Source organism: Heloderma suspectum, chromosome 13 (assembly GCF_057233095.1).
Source record: "Heloderma suspectum isolate Gila_16-S chromosome 13, 16-S_ref, whole genome shotgun sequence".
NCBI lineage: Eukaryota > Metazoa > Chordata > Lepidosauria > Squamata > Helodermatidae > Heloderma > Heloderma suspectum.
The window spans coordinates 23,041,193-23,064,987 of NC_139470.1; the positions used below are offsets into that span (position 1 = coordinate 23,041,193).

General features: G+C 48.2%; 1 protein-coding gene across 5 annotated transcripts in view; it reads left to right on the plus strand.

Annotated features, from left to right (window-relative positions):
* Positions 1–23,795, plus strand: part of RBM19 (RNA binding motif protein 19) — a 154,523-nt gene that overhangs the window by 19,275 nt on the left and 111,453 nt on the right. For 3 of the 5 annotated variants that reach the window (XM_084820182.1, XM_084820183.1, XM_084820186.1), the window contains 11 exons: positions 1,138–1,209; positions 3,587–3,787; positions 4,861–4,991; positions 7,159–7,280; positions 9,086–9,182; positions 10,169–10,279; positions 13,126–13,326; positions 14,491–14,608; positions 18,629–18,751; positions 22,862–23,004; positions 23,400–23,460. In XM_084820182.1, the coding sequence (XP_084676308.1) occupies positions 1,138–1,209; positions 3,587–3,787; positions 4,861–4,991; positions 7,159–7,280; positions 9,086–9,182; positions 10,169–10,279; positions 13,126–13,326; positions 14,491–14,608; positions 18,629–18,751; positions 22,862–23,004; positions 23,400–23,460 (1,380 nt within the window). The remainder of the gene's footprint in view (positions 1–1,137; positions 1,210–3,586; positions 3,788–4,860; positions 4,992–7,158; positions 7,281–9,085; positions 9,183–10,168; positions 10,280–13,125; positions 13,327–14,490; positions 14,609–18,628; positions 18,752–22,861; positions 23,005–23,399; positions 23,461–23,795) is intronic. The other 2 variants (XM_084820184.1, XM_084820185.1) reach the window with 1 other exon arrangement.

Consider the following 23,795-nt stretch of genomic DNA (forward strand, 5'->3'; position numbering starts at 1 on the left):
AGAATGTGGCGGCTCACCTGATTAAAGGCAGCCGCCGGCGTGATCACATTACTCCAGTGCCGAAGGAATTGCACTGGCTACCAGTTGTTTTCTGAGCCCAATTCACAGTGTTGGCTTTGACCTTTAAAACCTTATACGGTTCCGGCCCAGCCTATCTCAAGGAGCGCCTCCAGGAACACCAGACAGGCTGCTCAACAAGATCAGCCTCGGATGGCCTTCTCTCTGTCCCATCAGCCAGGACAGCTAGGCTGGTGAGGACGAGGGAGAGGGCCTTCTCTGTGGTGGCCCCCACTCTGTGGGACTCCTTCCCCAGGGAACTCCACCATGCCCCTCTTTAATGAGCTTCTGCCCCGCATTGAAGACTTGGTTGTTCAGGCAGGCATTTGGAATGGGTTAGGGTATTTTTAGAAATACGATGTTTTAATGTGGAATTTTATTGTTTTAAACTGTTGTATTATTGTACATTGCCCAGAGGGGCTGGCTGACTGGCCAGATGGGCAATTAAGAAATTAATTAATTAATTAATTAATAAGTAAGGGTGGCCTTCAGAGTCAATTGCTTCAGGAAATCAAGTACAGTCATGTGGAGGACCAGAGACCATATGCTATATGCCAGGGGTTGCAACCTCTGCTCTGGCCCCCCAAATTGTAAAACAAAACAAAATGACTTCCTGAGCGGCAATTTTGAAGCCTTTTTTACCCCTTTAGTGCTGTGTGGCTACTATGGAACGCCAAAAGGGCCAAAATGAGTTTGAAAATGCCACCCCGCTCTGTGTGTGTGTGTGTAGTCTTTTTTTGGCAACATGGGGTATTTATGTAGTTGTGCAGTCCATGGGGCAAAAATGGCCCCCAGGTCTCCCAAAGATGCCCACCCCTGCTGTAAGCACTTCCCTGGGAGTAAGCCCACTGAGCCCAGTGGGTCTTACTTCTGGGAAGATATGTGCAGGATTGTGCTGTAAATCTTGGAATACCTGGTGTGCGAGTTCAAGGGCTCTGGAGAGAACCCTTCCACATTCTTAGCTCGTTCTTAGTCACATGTTTGATCTGCCATTATGAGTTCTGCATGGTGCTTAATAATGGTCTTCCGTGTGTGTGTGTGTGTGTGTGTGTGTGTGTGTGTGTTTTCCCCCCCTCCTAGGTTACGTATTTGTTGATTTTAACAGTGAGGAAGAGGTACAGAAAGCATTGAAACGGAATCGTGAATACATGGGTATGTATCCTGCTGTTTTGAACGGGGAGGGGGTCTTTGGAGCTGATTAGTTTCTGAGCCGCGTCAGACATGGTTGTTTTATGGGATATGCTGAAGACGCTCTGATTGTCCAGGTGTACGAGTTAAAAATGGGATATGCACACGTCGGGGAGCTGGTATATCTTCCAAAAGTGATTCTTTACCAGTGCAGAGAACAAGGAAACGTTGCTCTGTTTGGTTTTGTATGCTTTCCCGCATACCTAGAGGGCAACCGAGTTTCTTACATCTCAGTTTTTTTTTGTTTTTCTGTCAACCTCACGAAGGAGTTTTTACTGAGAAATGCCTAGAGCTCCGTTCAAGGCTCCCACCACGACTTGGCACTGGAGTCATCACCTCCTTTCTGATTTACCTCGCCGAGGTGCAAGTTCCCTCCTCTCCCCTCTTCTTCCTACACTGGCCATACTGGCCAAAACACGTCGAGGGCACCAGGCCGGTGCAGTGTATAGTGTGGGATGAGAGTCAAGGAGACGGAGCGTCAGATCTCTGCTAGGCCGTGAAGCCCAGTGGCCAACGCTGGGCTGGTGGTGGTGGAGCTCTCAAAAGCTCTAGAGTGGAGGTGAGCAGCTGCTTTCCCTCCAGATGCTTCAGCCGACAACTCCCATGATCCCTTGTCATTGGCTATGCTGGCTGATGGGAGTTGTAGGCCGAAACATCTGGAGGGCCACAAGTTGTCCACTCCTGCATTAATAATAATAACAACAACAATAATAATAATATCATTTATATACTGCCTCAGCCAAAGCTCTCTGGGTGGTTTACAAAGATTAAAAATCATTAAACTGCAGTATACAGTGTTTAAAAACCATTGACATAAAAACCCACAGACAACACGCTTGCAATCATAGAATAGGAGGGTTGGAAGGGGCCTACAAGGCCATCAAGCCCAACCCCCTGCTCAATGCAGGAATCCAAGTCAGAGCATCCCTGACAGATGGCTGTCCAGCCTCGTCTTGAATGCCTCCAGTGTGGGAGAGCCCACCACCTCCCTAGGTCATGGATTCCATTGTCGTATTGCTGTAACAGTCAGGAAGCTTTTCCTGATGTTCAGCCAGAATCTGGCTTCCTGTCACTTGAGCCCATTATTCCGTGTCCTGCAGTCTGGGATGATCGAGAAAAGATCCTGGCCTTCCTCTCTGTGACAGCCTTTCAAGTACTTGAAGAGCGCAGTCCTATCTCCCCTCAGTCTTCTCAAGGCTAAAAACATGCCCAGTTCTTTCAATCTCTCCTCATAGGACTTTGTTTCCAGTCCCCTGATCATCTCTGTTGCCCTCCGCTGAACCCTCTCCAGCTTGTCTGCATCCTTCTTAAAGTGTGGTGCCCAGAACTGGACACAGTACTCCAGATGAGGCCTAACCAGTGCTGATTAGAGGGAACTAGTACTTCCCAGGATTTGGAAGCTATAGCTTCTATTAATGCAGCCCAAAAGAGCATGGGCCTTTTTTGCAGCCACATCACATTGTTGGCTCATATTCAGCTTGTGATCGACAACAATTCCAAGATCCTTCTCGCTTGTAGTGTTGTTGAGCCACGTATCCCCCATCTTGTAACTGTGCATTTGGTTTCTTTTTCCTAGGTGCAGAACTTGGCATTTATCCCTATTAAATGTCATTCTATTGTTTTCTGCCCAGCGCTCCAGTCTATCCAGATCACTTTGAATTTTGTTTCTGTCTTCCAAAGTATTAGCTATCCCGCCCAATTTTGTGTCATCTGCAAATTTGATCAGCATTCCCTGCACCTCCTCCTCCAAGTCATTAATAAAAATGTTGAAGAGCACTGGGCCCAGGACTGAGTCTGCGGTACCCTGCTTCTTCTTCTTACGGTGCCATCTCCTGTTGGAGGTTAGCTATCATTACAGCTATTTTTGCTTTTGATGCTGCTGCTCTGAACAGTTGCAAAGAAGTACAGCTGAACCATTCCCTCAGATTCTTTAAGCATGATGTTTGTCTTCTTCCTGTCGATCTTTTTCCTTCCATTTTCCCTCGTATGACAAGTTGGTGCATGGCGTATTTTTCGCCTCGGATAATATGGCCAAGGTATTTTGTAACTTCCTTCTCTTGATGGTCTTCACCAGTTCTGTTTGTCTGCTTACTCTGCGCAGTACATTCTCACGTGTTACTCGATCGGTCCACGGAATTTCCAGCCTGCGTCGGTATCTCCACCTTTCGAAGGATTTGATTGTCCACAGATTGTTCTTTTTAAGACAACACACACGCAGAGCATAGATCTAAAAAGAACTCAGCAGTTAACCATAAAACAAGAGGAGGTGGTGGTGGTGTTTGTATCATTTCTGCTATGTTCTCTCCTCCCCACTCCCCCCCCCCCGCCGTTTTCCTGACAGGTGGGCGGTACATTGAGGTTTTCCCTGAGGAGAGCACTACGAAGAAAAAACTCTCCTCGAAGGGCCTGGCCCAAGCATGGCAGAGGACAAAGAAAGAGGACGAGGAGGAGGAAGATCTCTCTGAGTCGGGGAGGCTGTTTGTTAGGAACCTTCCCTACACCAGCACTGAGGAAGACCTGGAAGCAATGTTTTCCAAATATGGTAGGCAGCCCTCTGAGCTCTTCCTCCCAGCCATCCTTACCCCTTCTCCAAAGTTCTGCTAATACTCTTAGGGTGCAATCCTATGCATGTTTAGACAGAAAAAAGCCCTATACTTTTTTCTCTCTAGACATGCATAGGATTGCGCCCTTAGAGAATCTGTGCAGATCCCAGGAGCAGAGAAGAGGGTTAGCCCTCAGTTTCCAGCATGGAAACCTCTCTTAGGCCCCCACCAGGCTCCCTGCCCCTTCTGATTTTTTATTTTATTAAGATTCCTTTAAAAAAAAAATCCCAAACAAACTGGAGAGGCTGGTGTGCAGCAAAGCAACAGGGCTGTCCTCCAGCACCATGTTTACTTGCGTTCAAATGAGTGGTTCCGTGTTTCGGAGCTCAGGAACCACCTCTGCCTTTTACGTAGGTAAGTTACTTTTCTTTCTGTCTTACCAGTTTGCCTTCTGGGCAAGGAGTGTCTCATGACCAGCCATGCCCACCGTGACAGCCATCTTCTGCACGGGCGAGGTGCTTTCTGTGGTGGCCATTTTGTGAGAGTGCCCATGACTGGCTTCAGAAAGGTTGGGGACATCAGCATCCCTGCCAATCCAAGAGTGCCGGCATTGCGTCCCTGCAGGCCACGATTCCGCTGCACCACTGCTGGGAAACAGAACGCTGAACTAGATAGACTCTTGGCTCAGATTCTGCAAATCTGCTTTTAACTTTCTGGGCTTTACTTTTTCAGCCCTGTGCCCTGGTGCTGTTTTTTTTTCTTCTTTCAATCTAAATGCATCTCTGCATTTAAATGTGCCTTGGTTCTTAAATTAAAAGCTGGCAGGCGAGAGGTGCATAATTTTCGGGACCGGAGGGATGGGGTGGGGTATCTAACCCCTCCTTCCCTTGCTGCATTCCTAACAAAAAAACCGCTCCATGAACGTTGCTGTTTGCATTGGGAGGGACATTGGAGAATGGGAGGAGGGGGGCTTTCCCTCCCCGTTTTAAATGCAAAGAAGCATTTGTCCCTGAGGTCTAGTACTACTGGAGTTTTCTTAGGGAAACGTCTCTCTCTCTCTCTGTGTCTGCAGGCCCTCTCTCTGAGATCCACTTCCCCATAGATGGTCTGACCAAGAAACCCAAAGGCTTTGCCTTCATCACCTACATGTTCCCCGAGCACGCCGTGAAGGCCTTTGCTGAAGTGGATGGACAGGTTTTCCAGGTGCAACTGACTGGGAAGGGCCATGGCACAGGCTTGGGAGGGGCCATAGCACAGATGGTCCCAGGTTCAATTCCTGGCCTCTCCAGTTAGAAAGAAAGAAAGAGAGGGAGGGAGGGAGGGAGGGAGGGAGGGAGGGAGGGAGGGATCAGGTTTCAAGTGATGGGCAAGAGTCCTACCTGATGTCTTGGAGTGCTGATGCTGGTCAGAGCAGACGGGGGGTGGGCATCCTTTCTGGGTTTCAGGGGGTGCTTTGACTATGCACATACACCCATTTCCACTCTGCAGCCACGCTTGCAATCTTGATAAGGATCATGGGAGTGGGAAAGTATAAAGCCTCCCCCCACAGCGGGGAGCGAAGTAAGCCTCTCCCTCCCTTCCTCATGATCCTGTTGTGAAACAGGACACAGGAGGGGCCTTTGAGAAATGGTACATGGGGATGACTCTCCTCCCCTGCCCTGTGTGGTGGCTGCAACACTGGGTGGGAGGAAACTGGGAGAGCCAGGACACTTATGGCGGGCTGTGCAGGCAGCCTCCGAGGGCTGCACGCAGCTCCCAGGTTGCTCACCCCTGAAATAGATGATCTTTTGCCTGATGGACCTATGACAGCTTCATGTGTTTATAGCTGTCAAGAGTCATCCTGTTGACTGTAAGCCCCACTTGAGAGCCGCCGAGTGGCAGAAAATTGCCATGTAAAGGCCATAATTTATTTTATTTATATATACGTATGGATAAAAAAATAGAGAGGGGAGGAAGAGAGGAGCTAGGAGAAGGAGCTGGGAAAAGTGCAGAAAAGGGCACCTAAAATGATCGAGGGGCTGGAGCATCTCCCCTATGAGGGAAGGTTACAACAGCTGCGATTGTTTAGCCTGGAAAAAAGGAGGGCAAGGGGAGACATGATAGAGGTGTACAAAATTGTGCCTGCTGTGGAGAATGTGGATAGGGAGACATTTTTCTCCCTCTCCCAAAGTACTAGGACCCAATGGGGTCGTCCCTTGAAGCTGATTGGTGGGAGATTCAGGACAGATACAAGGAAGGGCTTCTTCATGCAGCGCAGAATTAAACTATGGAATTTGCTTTCTCAAGATGTAGTGATAGCCACCAATTTGGATGGCTTTTAAGGGGGGTTAGATAAATTCCTGGAGGAGAAGGGCTATCAATGTCTACTAGTCCTCATGGCTGTGTGCTACCTCCAGTACCAGAGGCAGTGAGCCTACGTACACCAGTTGCTGGGGAACATGGGCAGGAGGGCGCTGTTGCACTCGTGTCCTGCTTGTGGGTTCCTGGTCAACAGCTGGTTGGCTATTGTGTGAACGGAATGCTGGACACTAGATGGACCTTTGGTCTGATCCAGCAGGGCTCATCTTATGTTCTTATGAGGAAGAAGACGGGGAGGAGGAGGCGGTGGCAGCAAAGAGAGATAGAGATAGAAGGAGTAGTACTAAGAACAATCCTAAAACTTTCTTGATGGGATGAGAATAAGGCTCTGCACAGCCCATATTTTCTTTCAATAAAGTACATTCCTGGTAGCTCTTGCCCGATACATGAAGGGCTGTTTTTTTTGCTGCCACAGAGGTCAGGGCACAGAGGAATGCACCAAAGCCCCATCCTGAACCACAAGAGCCAGCCTCCCTGAGACTCCAGCAGGCCTTGCCCATACGCGTTCCGGGGCGCGCTCACAGCCATACAGGCTTGACGGTGGCATGAAGTGTGTGTCTGTTAAGCGCGACCTGAGTTCAAGGAAGTTTATACACTGCTTGGAAGGGATTGCGATCTGCAGTGCTTTGGGTTGCTGCGGAATGCGATAGCAGGGTGCCATCCACATAAACGGTGCGTTACGGGGAATATGTAGCGCAGGTCCCTACTACAAAGGTCTTGCAATCTAAACTGGATGCTGGGAAATCAAGAAGACATTTACACAGGCTTTAGCTTAGTTACAATAAGTTATCGGCCAGCTTTCCCCAACCTGGGGCCCTCCAGATGTGTTGGGACAGCAACTCCCATCATTCTCAGCTGGCATGGCCATTGGAGTTGCTGACCCAACACGTGTGGAGGGCCCCCATGTCAGGCCAGGCCATGATAAGCTTATCGATATTAGCTTTCAGTGGGGGCTAGTAGCTTGAGAGACTAGGCAAAGAGAAGGTCATGGACCACGTCTGCTGTCTCTTAGGGCCGAATGCTGCATGTTCTGCCCTCCACCATGAAGAAGGAAGAAGGGGATGGCCCCGATGTTGCAGGGGGCTCTTCCTACAAGAAGCAAAAGGCTTCCAAGGACAAAGCAAGCAGTTCGAGGTTTGTTCTTTGGGGGAGTGGGGGACAAAGGTCCCTTTTCCTTTGACTAGCAATGCTTGTTGATGGGGTGGGGCGACTCTTGTAGAGATTCGGGGAGGAGGTGTTTGGGTTGCACAAGGTAGGGAGAGAACTATTTTTGTAACCTCTTATTTTTAAAAATGCATTGATATATCAGTTGTACTGGGACAATGATACAGTGTCCCATAGTAAACCAAAGGGACCATTCACCTTTAGTAAGAGCACAATCCTATAGATTGCACCTAGGGATGTCAGAGAAATCCACGACGGAACCAGATGAGTTTGGATTTTCATGAATCCGACTGGCAGATCCTGTGACAGACTGGCTTTCCCCCTGTCAGGCGGATTCTACCAACCTGAGAACTGTTTTTCTAACTTTCCTGATCTTGTGCAAATTTCGTTGTCAGAAAATATGCAAAAAGTAAAACCCAATCAAAAATGCACATTTCTCCATAGGCTAAAGAGAGAAAATGCACACTTGGGGGGGATTTTGCACATTTTCGCATGTGCAAATTTGCGCAAATGCGCATCTGCGGGAACAACACCCCCACCCCCCGGATTTGGGCGGACTGCGGAATGAAAGGTTCCTGACAATTCGCGAAACACGGACAGAATGAATTTTACACAGTCTATTCATAGCTGCACCTTCGCGAGATGGAAGCCTCTTAACTTGGAGGGTTCTGTGTATCCCATGCCCTGCTGGGCTGAAGCTGGCAGGACAGGAGGACCGTCAGGGGCGATCTTTGCCTCCCCATCCTCCAGTCGTTGTGTTTTCCGGTAGATGGGATTTTGTGCCCGTCTAGTGATGGCGCTTCAGAATGGGAGGGAAGGAGGCTGGAAGAGGTGCAGGATAGTTTGTCTTTGGCCTCTTCAGTCTCCTCCCCGCCCACAGAAACTCCCCCCTTTCCCTCTCTCAGAGGTCAATTTTCCGACCTCGGAGGCCAGCCGGCATGGTTCTTCCCACGGCGGCTGCAAGGGGGCAGTGAAAGGGCGGGTCAGATCTCTGACTCCCCCTTCCAAGATCGGAGCACTGTCCTTGACCTCGGAGGGGGGAATCCCTAGTATCTTGTGGCCCCCGGTCAATGTCTAGGCACCATAGGATTGCTCCCTAAGTAGCGTAAGCTAACTCATATTTTGGCACTTCTTGGGGTCAGGACAGCCTCTTTAACACTTCATGGTGAGTGCCTTGGCTGGACCAAAAGGAACCATGCCAACCCATTCCCCTGCCAGTCCACTGCTGTGGCTGAAGGTGTTGGGGATCATTACAACTCGGAATTTAGATAGCATTTAAAAAAAAAAAATCACTCAAAAGGTGTTTGCATATGTTACCTTCACAATCCTTACAATGTACCCTGTAAGGCTAGGTCAGCATTATTCTCCCCATGTCACAGGTTAGGAGCTAGTGCACCCTGGGAAAATAAGCCCACTAAAGTTGCTAGCCTGGAGGAGGCAGGCTTACTCACCTGCTAAGAGGTTAGTAGCCTCCGTTTCTATATTGGTTGTGTTGGAGGAGAAGAGACCTTCCTTCCTCAGCAACTAGTATGGAAACCAAGCAGGCTGGCAGAGGAGGAATGGAGTGATCCATCCTTCCACCGCCGACCTGCTCGCTCGCCTGCATGGGATTCCAGGTCGCTATAGGTGACCAGGCAAGTAGTTAAATACAAGGTTTACCTCTATGGTCACTTCATGGCCAAGGTGAGATCTGAACTGGGGGCTCTCTGCAGTTCATATTATTGCAGTACACAGATCAGACAGTGTTATTTCTGTTCTCCCCCCGCCCCATCTAGTTCTCACAACTGGAACACGCTGTTCATGGGGGCGAATGCTGTGGCAGATGCTATTGCACAGAAATACAATGCCACGAAGAGCCAAGTGTTGGATCATGTAAGTACTTTTTAATTTTTTTTTAAATCCCTCCTTTCAACTAAAATTGTCAACTAAAATAACTTTCACAGTGTTTCTTTTGCTGTGACTTTATCTTAGTGGTTTGTTCCCATTTTGTATGTATCAAGGTATTCTGCTGCTCTGTGTTCTTAGCTGTTGTTGTTGTTTTTTAAAGGCGCAATCCTAGGCAGATAGGCAGCCGCCTCCGAATTTGGAGGCGACCACCTATCCAATGCAGGGCAGGAGAAGCACGGAAGGGATCATTCGCTCTGTGCTTCTCCTGCCCTGCATTTTCGGCCAAAGAGCCGGTCTCGGCTGTCTAGCTGTGGCATGGCGGAGTTGGGGAGGAGGGTGCTGGACGACACATTGGCTGTGTCGTACTGGTATTTCCACCCTCCCCGCCCCAGAATGCCCCATTTCAGCCACTCTGCGCTCCTCTTGCGAGCGCAGGGCCATTCCACACTGCCTGGAAGGCAGTGCGGAACGCGGGGAAGATCGGTTCTCCAGGAACTGACCTCGGAGTGCAGGCTCCGAGGTTGGTTCCCAGAAAACAAGATATCCTATGGCCATCTAGCTGCTGGCTAGTGGCCATAGGATTGGTCCCTAACTTAGCGTTTTAATATTGCAGTTTGGATATTTTTGTGTTTTTGTTCTACAAGCTTCTTTGAAGGCCTCCAGGGGGAAATGCTGTGTATTAAAAAAAAAAAATCCATCCTTTTAAGAGAAAGCAACTCAAATTAAGTGGGCTTTTAAGGTGTTGAAAGGCCTGTTCTGATGGGGCCATAGGCCGATCATTTAGGAGGGAGGTCCAGAAAAGTGGGGCAACCACGGAGAAGGCCATGTCTCTCATGCCTGTCAGTCTTACTGACCGTAGAGGTGGACCTACGAGCGGGACCTCCAAAGCTGATCTCAAAACGTGGGCAGAGGCATGGAAGCTGGCACTACTGGTGGTATATTGTTAATGATGTCTTATTCTGTCTTGGCAGGAGGGCAAGGGCAGCGTGGCAGTGAGGGTGGCCCTGGGGGAGACGGAGCTTGTCCAGAAGGTCCGCCAATTCCTGCTAGAAAATGGTGTCAGTCTGGACTCCTTCAGCCAGGTAAGGGCTGTGAGCTTTGGTGCCCCTCTCACTGACACCATACCATTGTAGCTTTCTCCTCCAGCGTCGGTGTCGCAAAATGTGGAGACTGGATAGCACGGAGCCACTCCGAATGACATTTTACAATTCCAAGTCAATGCACTTTTTGGGGGGAGGGGGATGGGTGCTGTCCACAGGGTTTAATGTGGGGAGTCTTCCAACGTGGGGAGTTTTGAGGGCGGCATTTTGTGGGTGGGAGGAGAGGAGACAAATGCTTCCCTTTGTGGAAACGGTAGGTGGTACAGTCCTTACAATCAAGGCCATGCCACATTTGCAATGTGCATTGGATGAATCGTTCCCCTGGTGAATAGATTTCACTGCTCTTTAGTCTGATCTTTGGGGTCGGGCAAAGACCCCCATCTCTGAATGCAAGTGCGGGGGTAGGCTGCTACTTGTTTTTAATACTAGAATGCCTGTGGCTCACCGATTATGTTTTAAATGTATAAGGCATACTAAGGATCTCCTAACACAGGGCTGGGGAATCTCAGGCCCATGTTCCACCCTCCCGGGGTTCCAGTCTGGTCCTCTGGGGTTCCTCAGATGGCCGCACCCCCTTTTCATGGCCGCACACCCTCTTTCTTGGCCACACCCTCTTTTCCTGGCTGCCCATCATTTGGTTCTTCCCCGGCTTCTGTGCCGTTTCCCCCCCATTCCAAAAGGTTGGACTGTCTCTCCTAAGTCCTAGCTACTGGCCGTTAGAACTCTAAGCTAAAATATGCTCATATTTTTGGTATTTTCACCCCGCCCCTTTTGCCTTGGCCCCACCCATTCCTGGAATGCGGCCCCTTCTCAGGAATTGAATTCAGCTCTCAGGCCGAAAGAGGTCCCCCACGTCTGTCCCAACAGTTAATGCATAATGAATTCCTGCTGAGCAGTCCTGAGTCTGTGCTTTTGCTTAAGAGGATAAGAAGTGCTTTCCCGAGTCATATCCAGGTCCGTCGAATCCTGCGTTCATTGAAAGAATCCCAGCAGGAGCTAGATTGTCCAATGGACAATGGGTGGGTAGCTGGTGGTCCTCCAGATGTTTTTGGCTTACAGTTCCCATCAGCTCTCGCCATTGGCAGTGCTGTTGGGGCTGATGGGAGTTGTAGGCCAAAACATCTGGAGGGTCAGAAGATGCCCGTGCCAGGACTACAGCGTACCTTCTCCAACCCTTGGGCATGTGTGTATGTTTCCCCTAAATTGTGTGGCTTTACTTGCTTGACTGAGTGCTCTGCTCTGCAGCTTGTGATACACAGATCTAGATTTTGTTTGCTCGGTATGTGTAGCACAGGATAGTCCTGTTCTGCAGAAATGTTGGCTTGGATGGCCTAGTTGTCACTTCTAACTCTGGGTGCATGAAGTCCAGCTAAGGGCCGGTCAATATGATCAGAAAAGGAGCCTTGTTACAATCCCCTTGGAACTATATCCTGTCCGAAAGCAAGTGAGGGATTGACTGAATGCTCCTGTATGTCAAAAGCTCCCTGCTTGTGGAAAACTAGCCTGGAAGGAAGAACGGTTCTAAGCCAGAATTCATCCTGATGTGCTAGCTTTCTGTGACCTGGTTTGCACACTAGACAGCTCACCATGGCTTAATTTACCTGTGGGGGCTGTCGTGTCATGCTGGGCACCCGCAGCTGCCATTTTTGCATGGTGCCCAGAGGCACTCAGTTTGCTGTGTCATCTGAACCCAGGTGGCAGGGGTCGTTTGAGGGTTAAACAACCCTCCAATAACCCTACAACAGACCATGGATTATTGGAGGGTTGTTTAACCTTCAAACAACCCCTGCTGCCTGGGTTTGGATGACATGACAGACCATGGCAGCCCCCCCACTGGAGGTTGAATATTCAAAATGGGTGCCCACATGGGCCACGGTGACCATGCAAACCAGCCCTGTATGTGGGGAGACAGTTAGGCAGCATTCAAACCTACAGTCTCTGTGCGTGTGGTGTGAACTGATTCTCACCTAAAATGGGCTCCCTGCCCCTGTTCTAAATGCTTTTACGACCTTGATTGTAAGTCACCTTAGGAGAAACATGTCAGACGTGAGTCTAAGTGGCTTGAGATATCTGACAGCTCCAGTTCTGAATCAGAGTTGAAGCAGCAGCTAGACCAGAGGCTGGGGGAGGGGGCCTCCGTAGTGAGCCAGTTAGGGAAGGGACCCTCCCTAGTGAGCCAAAACACTGGAAGAGAGTCCTCCCAAGACCTTGACCAGCAGATGGCCCAGGCTGAGTCCCTGCCCCGTCCCTCCACTGTGAGAGCACAAGTTTCCGAGGAGGAGGAGGAAGAGGGGCATGATTTGGGAGACGCTAGGGCACGACAGAAGGCAAAGCAGGGAAAGTTAGGGGTAGGGCTCAGATGCTCCACCAGGATAGCCACTCTTGGAAGCCAATTTGGGAGGGAGCCGCCGTAAGGGAGGGGCATCACTGCGAAGCAAGCTTGTCTGGAAGGTTCATACCCCAAACTGCTGGCAACTTTCTCTCCCTCCGGTTCGTCTCCTCTGCTTAGAGATTATTGATTAGTTGTTTAGAGCCTAGAGCAGCCTGAGAGTTTCCTTGAATCTGCATTTGTAGAGAAACTAAGTTCTAATGAATATGGACTTGAGCACGCTCCGGGAGAGAGTGCAGGACAGGAAGGCCTGGCGTGCTATGGTCCATGGGGTCACGAAGATTCGGACACGACTGAACGACTGAACAACAAAAAAAGCTTTGTCTGTTGTAGTGTTAATTGCGAAGGGAAAGGACAATCCATTTCTGACAAAACTTGGATTTGGAAAGGCGGCATGCCGATTCATAAATAAAGTCGCCTTCTCCCTCCCTTCTGCCAGGCTGCCGGTGAGCGGAGCAAAACGGTGATTCTGGTGAAGAACCTGCCTGCTGGCACGACGGGCGCAGAGCTGGAGGAGACCTTTGGGGGCTACGGCAGTCTTGGCCGCGTACTGCTCCCTGAAGGAGGAGTGACGGCTATTGTGGAGTTCCTGGAGCCCACGGAAGCAAAGCGGGCTTTCACAAAGCTGGCCTACTCGAAGGTCAGCGGGAGGAGGGGACGGAGGGTACACATCCTACCTGGGCTCGGAAAATGGGCATGCTGTCCCCCAAAGGGGTAGAGTAGCCCCACGGGGGCAGTCCGCCTTTGCAGAGCGCTTCCTTCTGAGTCCTGGCTTTCTGGTCAAGACACAACACACCATGGGACGGCTGCCCATGGAGAGCTTGTGGGCAGCATGAGCATGGTTTATGCATTCCTAGACTCTCAGCGCCTTCTGGCAAAAGAGGAAAAACACGGTTCCTTGAACCCTGGGTTAGCCTGTTGTCTGACTGCAGCATGTTTTCCACAGGGTGGGTTATCGTGTTGTGTGAACACAGCTATGGTGGCTTGTTAGCTGTTCAGTGTGGCTTGTTAACCACCCTGAACCACCCAACAACAAGCCATGGGTTCTCAAGGTGGCTTGTTCGAGAAAAATAAACCACGCTTCATGGTTAACAAGCCACCATGGCTGTGTTCACACAGCAGTATAACCCACGGTTCAAAACAACCCACACTCAAACCACTGAGTGTGGGTTCGCGTGTTGTGTGAACAGCCCCATTAGGTATTTATAACCCTTTGGAGTTACTTTTGAGCCCAGATGCATGGCTGCTTTAAAGCCACAGTAACGAAATGCTGCTTTCTGTAGACTTCTGTCTTGTTGCTTTTTCCCTCTCTTGGTATTCTTTTATTTATTTAGATGGTAATCTTTTTAATTTATTTGATTTACATCCCGCGTTTCCTCTGAAGGAGCCCAGGGCAGCTCACAACCCATCTAAGACAGCACAACATTATAAACACCATTAATCATAACTCTAAAATTACAAACATAGTAAAAGGCAATAAAAGCATGACTAAAACGGGTAAAACGCTTGCATGCACACCAAAAACCTCTACAGATAAGTCCGTCTTTTGCTGGCACCTGAATGACAACCGTGCTGGGGACAGCCAAACTGGAAGGGAGTTCGAGTCAGGGTGCCACCACTGAGAAGGCTCTGGCTACTTGAGCTAACCCTGTGGGCCAGAGTCCTCAATGGCATCACAAGCAGAGCCTCTCCAGCCAATCCTAGACCCTGAGTCTGTCGGTACCAGGGAAGGCGGTCCTTCAAATACCTGGCTTGTAGTGTTGTGCTAAGAGTGAAACTCTCTCTCTCTCTCTCTCTCTCTTAGTTTCGACATCTCCCTCTGTACCTTGAATGGGCACCAATGGAGGTCTTCTCTGGCCTTGGAAAGAGAGAACCTGACATCACAGGGGACAAAAAGGAAAGCGAGGTGCTGGAGCAAACTGGTATGCATTTGGCATTGAAGTGAGGTGTGCTTAGAGCCTTCCTTCCTAAGGATTCACGTGCTCGATGCTGGTAAAACAGGACTTCCCTTCTAGAGTACGAGGAACTTCTAAAAGACTGGGTTCACACAATGTGACAAGCCAGAATACGAGTTGAGTGTGGGTTGTTCTTCAATCATGGGTTGTTGTATTGTGTGAACCCAGCTGTAGTAACAAATCACAGTTTGTTAACAGCAAACAACCCACAAAGAGAACCCATAGTTTGTTTTTGGGTTGTGAACTATGGGGTGCTTGTGGTTAACAGACCATGGTTTGCTAGCGTGGCTGGGTTCACACAACGCAACAACCCACGGTTCAGTGATAACACAGTAAGAGAGATTATGGGTTATGTCAACCAGGTGAAAGAGTCTTTGCTGAGATCCTGGGTGACAGAATCCTGCTGATCAAAATTCCAAACCAAACAAACAAAAAACCCAAACCACAAAATACCTGCATATAGAAAACAAGAATGTTAGGGGGAAGAGTGTCTTAATCTATCCGTCACGTTTTCTGTTTGTGAGGAATTTTTGTATCGCTTTTGGATGGAGGAACATTCAGTCATATCTCGGTGAGGACTAGGCCAGAGAGAGGAAGATGAATGAATGTACGGGCAGCAGGCTGTGTGTGTATGCTGACGCACACTTAATTCTGAGCCACAAAGAATTTCTTACTTTAATAGCATGACCTTCTTTGTTTTGTTTTTCACCTTGGGTTTTTTTATTAAATTATTAAAACGGGAAAGAAATCTGCCTGTGTGCATCCTGAAGGTGGCAGGAGAAAGGAGGAGCGGGCCGAACCTGCACATCCTTTCCGTATGCTGGTCCCAGCGAGCAATTTTCTGTTTTCCCATATCTAGGACCTTCACCTCTAGATAAAGGGCTTTAAGCGCCAGAGTGCCTAGAAATCTGCTTGCGGACGATAAGGGTCTCTGCCGCTGGCCTCTTGCACCCAGGGGGAAGCGGCAGTAAATTCCTCTGCCTCATTATAAAAGAGCAGCATGGGGCTGACTTTCTTTTGATTGTGCAGACTGCAGACGGGGGATGAGGGGAGGGACTCCTTTCTTCATCCACCACCACCCCTTCCCCACTGCTCTAATCTGGTTTCTTTTCCTGAGAATCGACAAAGGTCTTTGTGGAAGTCTCTCTGTTTTTGTTAATTTTCTGCTCCTCTCCAGTGTTCTGCTAGAGGCTTGTGGTATGACGTTTTGCTTGGTTTGACCCTAACACAACCGCATTCTGGAATTCTTTGACTTCGAAATCTTTTTCTCTTTGTCTCTGTGTGTGTAAAATACATACATACGTACGTGTGAGTGTGGGCGTGTGTGCGCACGTATGTATATGCATCCGTGTGTGTGTTAGGGATATATGGATCATGTAAAATCTATTCTGTCTACGTTTCACGGATTGCCAGGTGCCTTTCTTCCCTTCGTCCGCTCATTGACGGAATTGGATCTTTTTTTGAGTTTCCAAATTTGCACAGATTCGCACTGGCACAAACTTGCACTTGCAAAAATGGCGCAAGTCCCCCCAAATTGTGCATTTTCACTTTTTTGGCTTATGGGGGAAATGCACATTTTGTGGCTGTTTTTTTAAAAAAGTATGCTTATTTTTCTATTACTAAATTTGCGCAACATTCTGGAAAGTTAGAAGAATGGTCCGCAGGTCCACAGAATGTGCCCGAGAAAAGCCAGTCTGCTGTGGAATCCACAGGCCGGATTTATAAAAATCTGAACTCACTTGATTCAGTTGTGGATTTCCCCGACATCCCTAGCGTGTCTGTGTATTTCCAGCTTGGCAGACTCCAGAATGCAGATATGTTTGGGCCAAACTAAGGGTGGGCAACTTGTGGCCCTCCAGATGTTTTGGCGTGCAACTCCCATTGGCCCAGACCATCATAGCCAATGGTGCAGGATCATGGGGTTGTAGGCCAAAACATCTGGTGGTCCACGAGTTGTGCACCCCTGGGCCAAACTGTACATGATGGTGGTGGATATGTTTCTGTTCGTGTCTGCCACGCTCAAATATAAGCCAGGGGGTGAGGAATCTGTCTTCAGCAATAGAAGGGACATGCGGGGGAGAGGCGCTGAACCTTCCTCCTCCTGTGCCTTCCCTTCCCAGGGTCTGTTGTTCCAGCCTTTTTTCCTCCGCTCCAAGCTGCTTCCGGTATTGGAACCAGGAAGAGAGATACATGGGATGGGTGGGACCATAGCTCAGCAGCAGAGCCCATACTTGACATGCAGAAGGTTGCAAGTTCAGTCCCAGGCATCTCCAGGTAGGGCTGGGAATGGCACTTGAAACCCTGGAGAGCTGCTGACAGAGATTCTGGGCTGGATAGAGCAATGATCTGTCTCAGTATAAGGCAGCTTCTTCCGTGCCTACGTTCGCAACTAGGTGGAGCAGCTGACTGCAGGGAGGCACAGAGTGGCCACTGGCCACGCAGGGTCGGCATTAATGTGCTGTCTAGCACATTGGAGGGTTCCATTTGGGGGAAGCCTGGTGGTGCACGGCTTGTGCCTGCCAGCGTGTGACTTGACTTGCTTCCTTGAGTCATCTAAGGATGACTTGCTTTGAACCGAAGATAGTTGCGTTTGTTGTATGCGGTATTCATATGTGTGCACACGCTCTCCCTCCTGACTTGTGGCCCAGTATGGTCTAGGTTATGTAGTTTTTATGGGGGAAAGGTGGGTCCGGTTGATGCAAGGCGTTGCCTTTGAATAACGCTGGTATCTCCAGCGTGGTACCAGGGTGCCTGCGGACACTGCTTTTCATACCCGCCAGGCTCCCTGCCCCTCTGGGCTTTTATTTGATTTAATGATTTCCATCGAAAAACAAAGTGGGGCCTTCAAAGCAAAGGGCTGCCTTTCGGCGCCCTCTTTATTCAGGTCCGGGAGAGTGGTTTTGTCTTTTGGAACTCGGGCTGCACCTCTGCCTCGTTCTTGGGTTCTTGGGCAGACCGCATTTTCTTTTAGCCTCACCAGTTTACCTTCTGGGAAATGAGTGTCTGTGACTGGCCGTGCCCACCATGGCAGCTATTTTATGAATGGACAAGCTTCCCCCCCATGGCAGCCATTTTGTGAGAGCACCCACAACACTCTCTTCAAATTCCTCATCTGCCCATTGACCCCAAAAGGTTGAGGAGCCCTGCAATAAGTTCAAATCGCCCCTTTGCCCCTCCTGGCTTTACTTAGGGAAACATCATAAGCTGCTTTATACCAAGTCAGATGGTTTGTCCATCTGGCCCAGTATTGTCTCTTCTGATTGGCAGTGGCTTTCTACAGTCTAGGCCAGAAGGTCTTCTCCATCATTTCCCACCTGATCCTTTATATATGTGGAGATGCCAGGGATTAAACTGGGAATGTTCTGCATGCAAAGCCTGTGTCCTACCACTGAGCTACAGACCTTCCCTTATTCTCCTACTGTTCTGTTGTGGAGAGAGCTGAGTAAATAGTTCCCCTTATGACCCGGACCCCCTGAGCAACCCCTTAAGTATCTCTTGCCCCCTTAAGAGTCCCACTTCCCTTCTTTTAAACTTCCCCTTCCCAGTAGTGTGGGGTTTAGGTTGTAGACATGGGGTGATTGGCACTTAAGAAACTTGAAGTGTTAACCAATTAAAGCAAATGAATTACAGACAAAGCAATTTACAGAATAAAGCTGAGTGATACAAAAGGCATTAAGAGAAAATAAAGGTTGCAAAAATGCAAATTCCTCAACCCTAGCTGCATTTAGACTTCTACAGGCTGCTTCTTCCTGCTCTCTTCATGCCGTGGTCTTTCTGACTCTTTGGTCTTCCTCTCTCTGGTCTTCCTGACATTCACTTTTTATGCCCTCCTCCCCCAAAATTGAAAGTACTGCTTCAAACCTAAGAAATGAAACTTAACTGGGGAAATGAAACTGAAACTTAACCGGGGAGCTGAAACTACTGCTCTCAGGGATACTCCCTCCCCAAAAAAACCTCTAGGCCTGACCTTTTTCCTTGACTCTGCAGGTCTCAAACCTTCACAGGGTAGCTTTCAGCTTCATGGCTTTCTGTATGCAGAGCTGCGCATGCACAGTGCATTTAAAGAAATGACAAGAACCATGGGAAGCCAAATTCTCCAACCTGTACAAAGTATGCAAATGTCCACTATGTGTCTTTTGCTTATACTGTTTTGCATATTTTCTTTTGCTTCTGCTTAGCCTTGGGGAGGGAAAGGGAGCTGTGCAGGTACTTTGAAGACCTCCCCCTCTTCCCCGATCCCTGAGCCTCTGGAAATTTCATTCAGCCCCTGCCTCTGGCTTTGGAGATTTCTGCAAGCAGGCATTGCTTATCCGCTTTGAAGGAGAGCTTCGCAACAATGAGGACTAGAGATTTGTTTTTCACAGCAAATGAACGTTCAGATCCTTAAAAAGCTGAATTCTGTGGCCAGCAACATATTTGCCACCCTGTGTACCTCTGCAGAATGGCGGCAGATGTACAGCCTCAGATGTGTGTTGTTTGGTCCCTTGGGCAGGAAGGCTTTCCCCACCTGCCTGTTCTGTGCTTTCTGGCTCCTTCCTTGATGATTTAATCAGCTACAGTCAGTGGCCGGGGTGAGAAGGACATCATGTCAAGAGAAGTGACACTTTTTCCTTCCCTACGCCAGGCAAATAGAGAGAGCCGTTCTCATTCCACCGATATTACAAAGGACAACATTATCATAGTTGCATGGTTGTTGTTTTTTACATTAGTGCATTAAAGGGCTGTTAATGGCAGGACCCTTGTAGATTAATTGGAAAGCCTGATACATTTTATTTGTCTTGGAAGTGGAGGAAGGGGAAGCTTTCTGGTACTGGGAACAGAGACGACAGAAAGCTCCTTTCGCTACTGCTGCGTAAGAGTTTGTTTTTGTTTTTGTTTTTTCTGATGGGAGATTTGGGACTGCACTGTGTGTGTGCCCCCCCCCCCAACTCTCCTGTGAGGTGGTTGTAATATTATTGGTAGCATTATTAAATTTATTTAGGTTCATTTCTCAGAAAAAGTCTCAAAGCATCTTACAAAACGGATTAAAACATACAGGAAATCTAAAACAATTTAAAACAGCTAAAAACAATGAAGGATAAACGACCAACTGATAAAAACAACTGAATTAAGGAGCCCATCATATGGCATCAAATGCCTGGAATGTCTTAACCTGGTGCCCCAAAGATTACAATGTTGGCGCCAGATGGGCCTCGCTGGGGAGAGCATTCCACAGTTTGGGGGGGCACCACTAAAAAGACCCTGTCCCTTGTTGCCATTCTCTGAACCTCCCTTGAAGGAGGGGAGGCCATTATTGTTCCCATTTTACCCTAGTGTGTGGGTAGGGGAAGAGAGAATTGTCCAAGGTGGTGGAAAAATGTTCTCTGGTCTCCCAGATGAACGCTCAGTTGAGCATATCAGAAACTGACAGCTTCTCACAACCTAGGGCAGGGAATGGACAGAACATAGATTAGTGGATGATTTGCAGTAGATCAGCAAGACTTTCAGACTCTGAATTGTTTAAGAATGGCAACAAAATATCCCCCCTACCATTAAACTGTTAGGATCACTGCTCTGTAGTAACTCAGATGTAGATATATATGGAGGTCATCCCAGTGTGCAGGTCATCCCATGGGGATACAGTCAGTAACTGAATCCATCTCCTGAGCTGCCATTTTGGTGTCATTTGGCTCCACCCATCTCCCAGCCACCATTTTGTACCTGGCTCTAGTTGGCGGTGGTTGTGATTCTAGTGAAAAAGAGGAAGAAAACAGTAGTTCCTAGAAGCTTGAAGATTGCCTACAGGCTGCTCCAATTTCAGCCTCTGTTCACTTCCATAAAAGCAGAATCGATCCTCCCACCCCTCTCTTCAGATGTTATTGATAAAGCATTGGGGAGCATTCATCCATTGCAAAGGAAAAGCCAACTTTTAATCTCTCATGTTTCTGGTACCAGTTTGTGCTGGTTTAAAACACACAGATTAACGTTAGGGTTGTATAATACAATGTCTAAACATGAGCTTTTGCAAGAAACGATCCTCTCAAAGGGCAACAATTAGCAAAAGCTCTTGATCAGTTAGCATACCCTTGAGCAAGGAGCGCATGCATCTCGTGTTAACCAAATCTTTAAATTGAATCGCACGTCAGAATGTGAAGCACAGAATATAAGACCTGAGTTTTTAATAGCAACTTCCCACAATGCTGATATTATTGAATAGTCTCTTTTTATCAGACTGTATCTCCTGGGTAGAACATTTTATTGTAGCAGGTAACAGACCTTGTGTAACCAGTGCCAACCCCAGCTTCTGGCATCCTGTCAGCATTTCTGATAAAGTCTTGATAGCTTTTAGGACAGATTCAGTCAAGAACACACCCAGGCCTTGAAAATCAAATATAACATGAAGATATTATTCACCGCTTACACATTTTAATGCTACTTTCCTCCTCCTTTGTCGTCTTCTTCTTCGGCTGGGTGCGCCCGATCTCGGAAGCTAAGCGGGGTCAGCCCCGGTTAGTACTTGGATGGGAGACCGCCTGGGAATCAAGCTTCCTGCACTGAGCAGGGGGTTGGACTCGATGGTCTTGTAGGCCCCTTCCAACCCTACGATTCTATGAAGTCGAGCAAAGGGCTGGGTGCGCCCAATCTCATCTGGTCTCGGAAGCTAAGCGGGGTCAGCCCCGGTTAGTACTTGGATGGGAGACCGCCTGGAAATTAGGCTTCCTCCATTGAGCAGGGGGTTGGACTTGATGGTCTTGTAGGCCCCTTTCAACCCTATGATGTTATGATACTTCTGGAGGTTTTATGGCGAAGCAAGGCCTAAAGGTTTGTTTGTTTGTTTGTTTGTTTGTTTGTTTATTTATTTATTTCATTTCTATACCGCCCAATAGCCGAAGCTCTCTGGTCCTATTACCACCACCTACTGATGTCAAATTAGCTCAGGCAGTTGACTCACAAATTGCTGTCTAAGTTACTGTCAAGCATAAACCTTCCAGATGGCAGAGATCACAGAAGACTGAATCTCACAAATCTTAAAGAGAGCTCCCACATCCCCATCAGGAGCTCCCCTTTCCCTCAACATACAGAGAAAGGGCTCCCATTCTCTCAGATATTTTATACAATCCCGTAGAATATGATCAGTTGTCTCTGATACTCCACAGGTTGCACAGGTATCTGCTTCCCCCTGCCCAATACTGAATAGATAGCTTTGAACTGCACAGGATACAGTTCATACTAGGTTTTACTAGGTTATTGTATTTTATGGTATTCTATGGTTTTAAGCTCCAGCTTGTGAACTGCCCTGAGAGCTTTAGCTGTTGGGCGGTATAGAAGTGAATTTAATTAATTAATTAATTAATTAATACTTGAAAGATAACTCCATTTTCATGAGGGCTAGAGCCCTTAAAAACCCTAGCATGTGTCGATAGTCCAAGGTAGCTTGATGCTATGTATGGTAATATAACCTTGCCTTAGTGATTAGTTCCCTGGCCTTAGATCACTCTACCTGGATTCCAGAATCCTGCTGGCCTGTGTTTGAGTATGGTTCAAGTGGTGCCCCTGTCTTTCTCTGTTTCGGTTCCTGTAGAAGGGGCAACCAGTGATGCTGGTTTTTATTTTATGTATTTATTACATTTCTATACCACCCATGAGCTGAAGCTCTCTGAGTGGTTTACAAGATGGAGCTTCAAACCATAGAATACCATAAAATACAATAACCTAGTAAAACATAATATAAAACCATACATTTCAAACAGAATAAAACCAAAGAAGTAACCAAGATCGAAGCCAACAACAGTACAAAGATCTAAAAATGCACTCTCACAGTTTTAAAACTGATGGGCAAAAAGGCCTGGGAAAATAATAATAAAAAAGGTCTTCAAATGGCGCTGAAAAGACCACAGTGGAGGCACCAGGCGAACCTCTCTAGGGAGATAGTTCCACAACAGGTGTGCCCCCACTGAAAAGGCCCTCTCCTTAGTATCCGCCCACCTTACCTCATCCAGCGGGGGCACCCGGAGAATGGCCTGAAGATTTATTTATTTATGCATATTTGTATAGCGCTTAACATAATATCTCTAAGTGGTTTACATATATATTGCTGGGTTTATCTGAAATATATATGCAATATTATATTTGACTGCCTGGTTGCAGCTTTGCTGTAACACCCTTTTTTTAATCCAAGCCAAATCTCAGGGACTGGCTGCCATTGGATGATGGCTGGGTTCTTGCTCGCTCGTTTTGCAGGTGCTTGTGAAAATGATGCTGCTGAAGCAGAGGAAGCCAAAATGGAGGATGAGGATGAAGAAGAAGAAGAAGAAAGCCTTCCAGGGTGTACGCTCTTCATAAAGAACCTCAACTTCACCACCACAGAAGAAACTCTGAAAGAGGCAGGTTTTTGTAAAGGCAGCCCCACGTAGAGAGTGCTACAGTAGTCTAGTCTGGATATAACCAGGGCCTGTGTAACTGAGGCCAGGTCTGCTTTCTCCAGATTGGTTTGCCATCTGCAACTTTATCCCCACTGATAAAAGGCATTCCTTTCTCAATATCTCGCTGAGCTTCTGCCCAACATGGTTGGATCGTACCAGACCAAATAGCCTCTTGGGTCTCTGACTCGCTGTACGAGGCTGCTCCTTTATGACCTCATAACAGTTCGTACCCAGCAATCCCAGCTGCTTTTTCATTCTCTGCAGAGAGGGGCTAGTCCTCAACATAATCTCAGCGACCTGCAGCTCAGCCTTCTGGGAAGAAACTAACAAGCACGTAACTCTCTTCTCTTTTCCAGGTTTTTTCCAAAGCAGGAATTGTGAAGGGTTGCACTGTCTCAAAGAAGAAAGACAAAGCTGGTACTTTATCTGATCAGTTCTCAACGTTCTGCTCCACTTTAGAGTGACCAAGAAACAGAACCCAGGGAGGGCTGGGGCCATGCAGATGGAAGTGGTGGGCTTGATGCTTCATGGAGTCACCAGGGGCAAGAAACATATTTCTCCCCTACCCTGATGGTGCCCTGAATGTATCCCTTTACATTCTGTGCACTTTGAATAGTTCCCATTCATTCCTACGGAGACAAGTAAAGCATTGCTCATAGGAAAGAGTCAGAGGTGTTAGAGGGAGAACCATGGCGACATTGGAAGGCTGGGGGGAGCAGGAAGAGAGAGCCAGGGTTGGAGGGGGGTGAGAG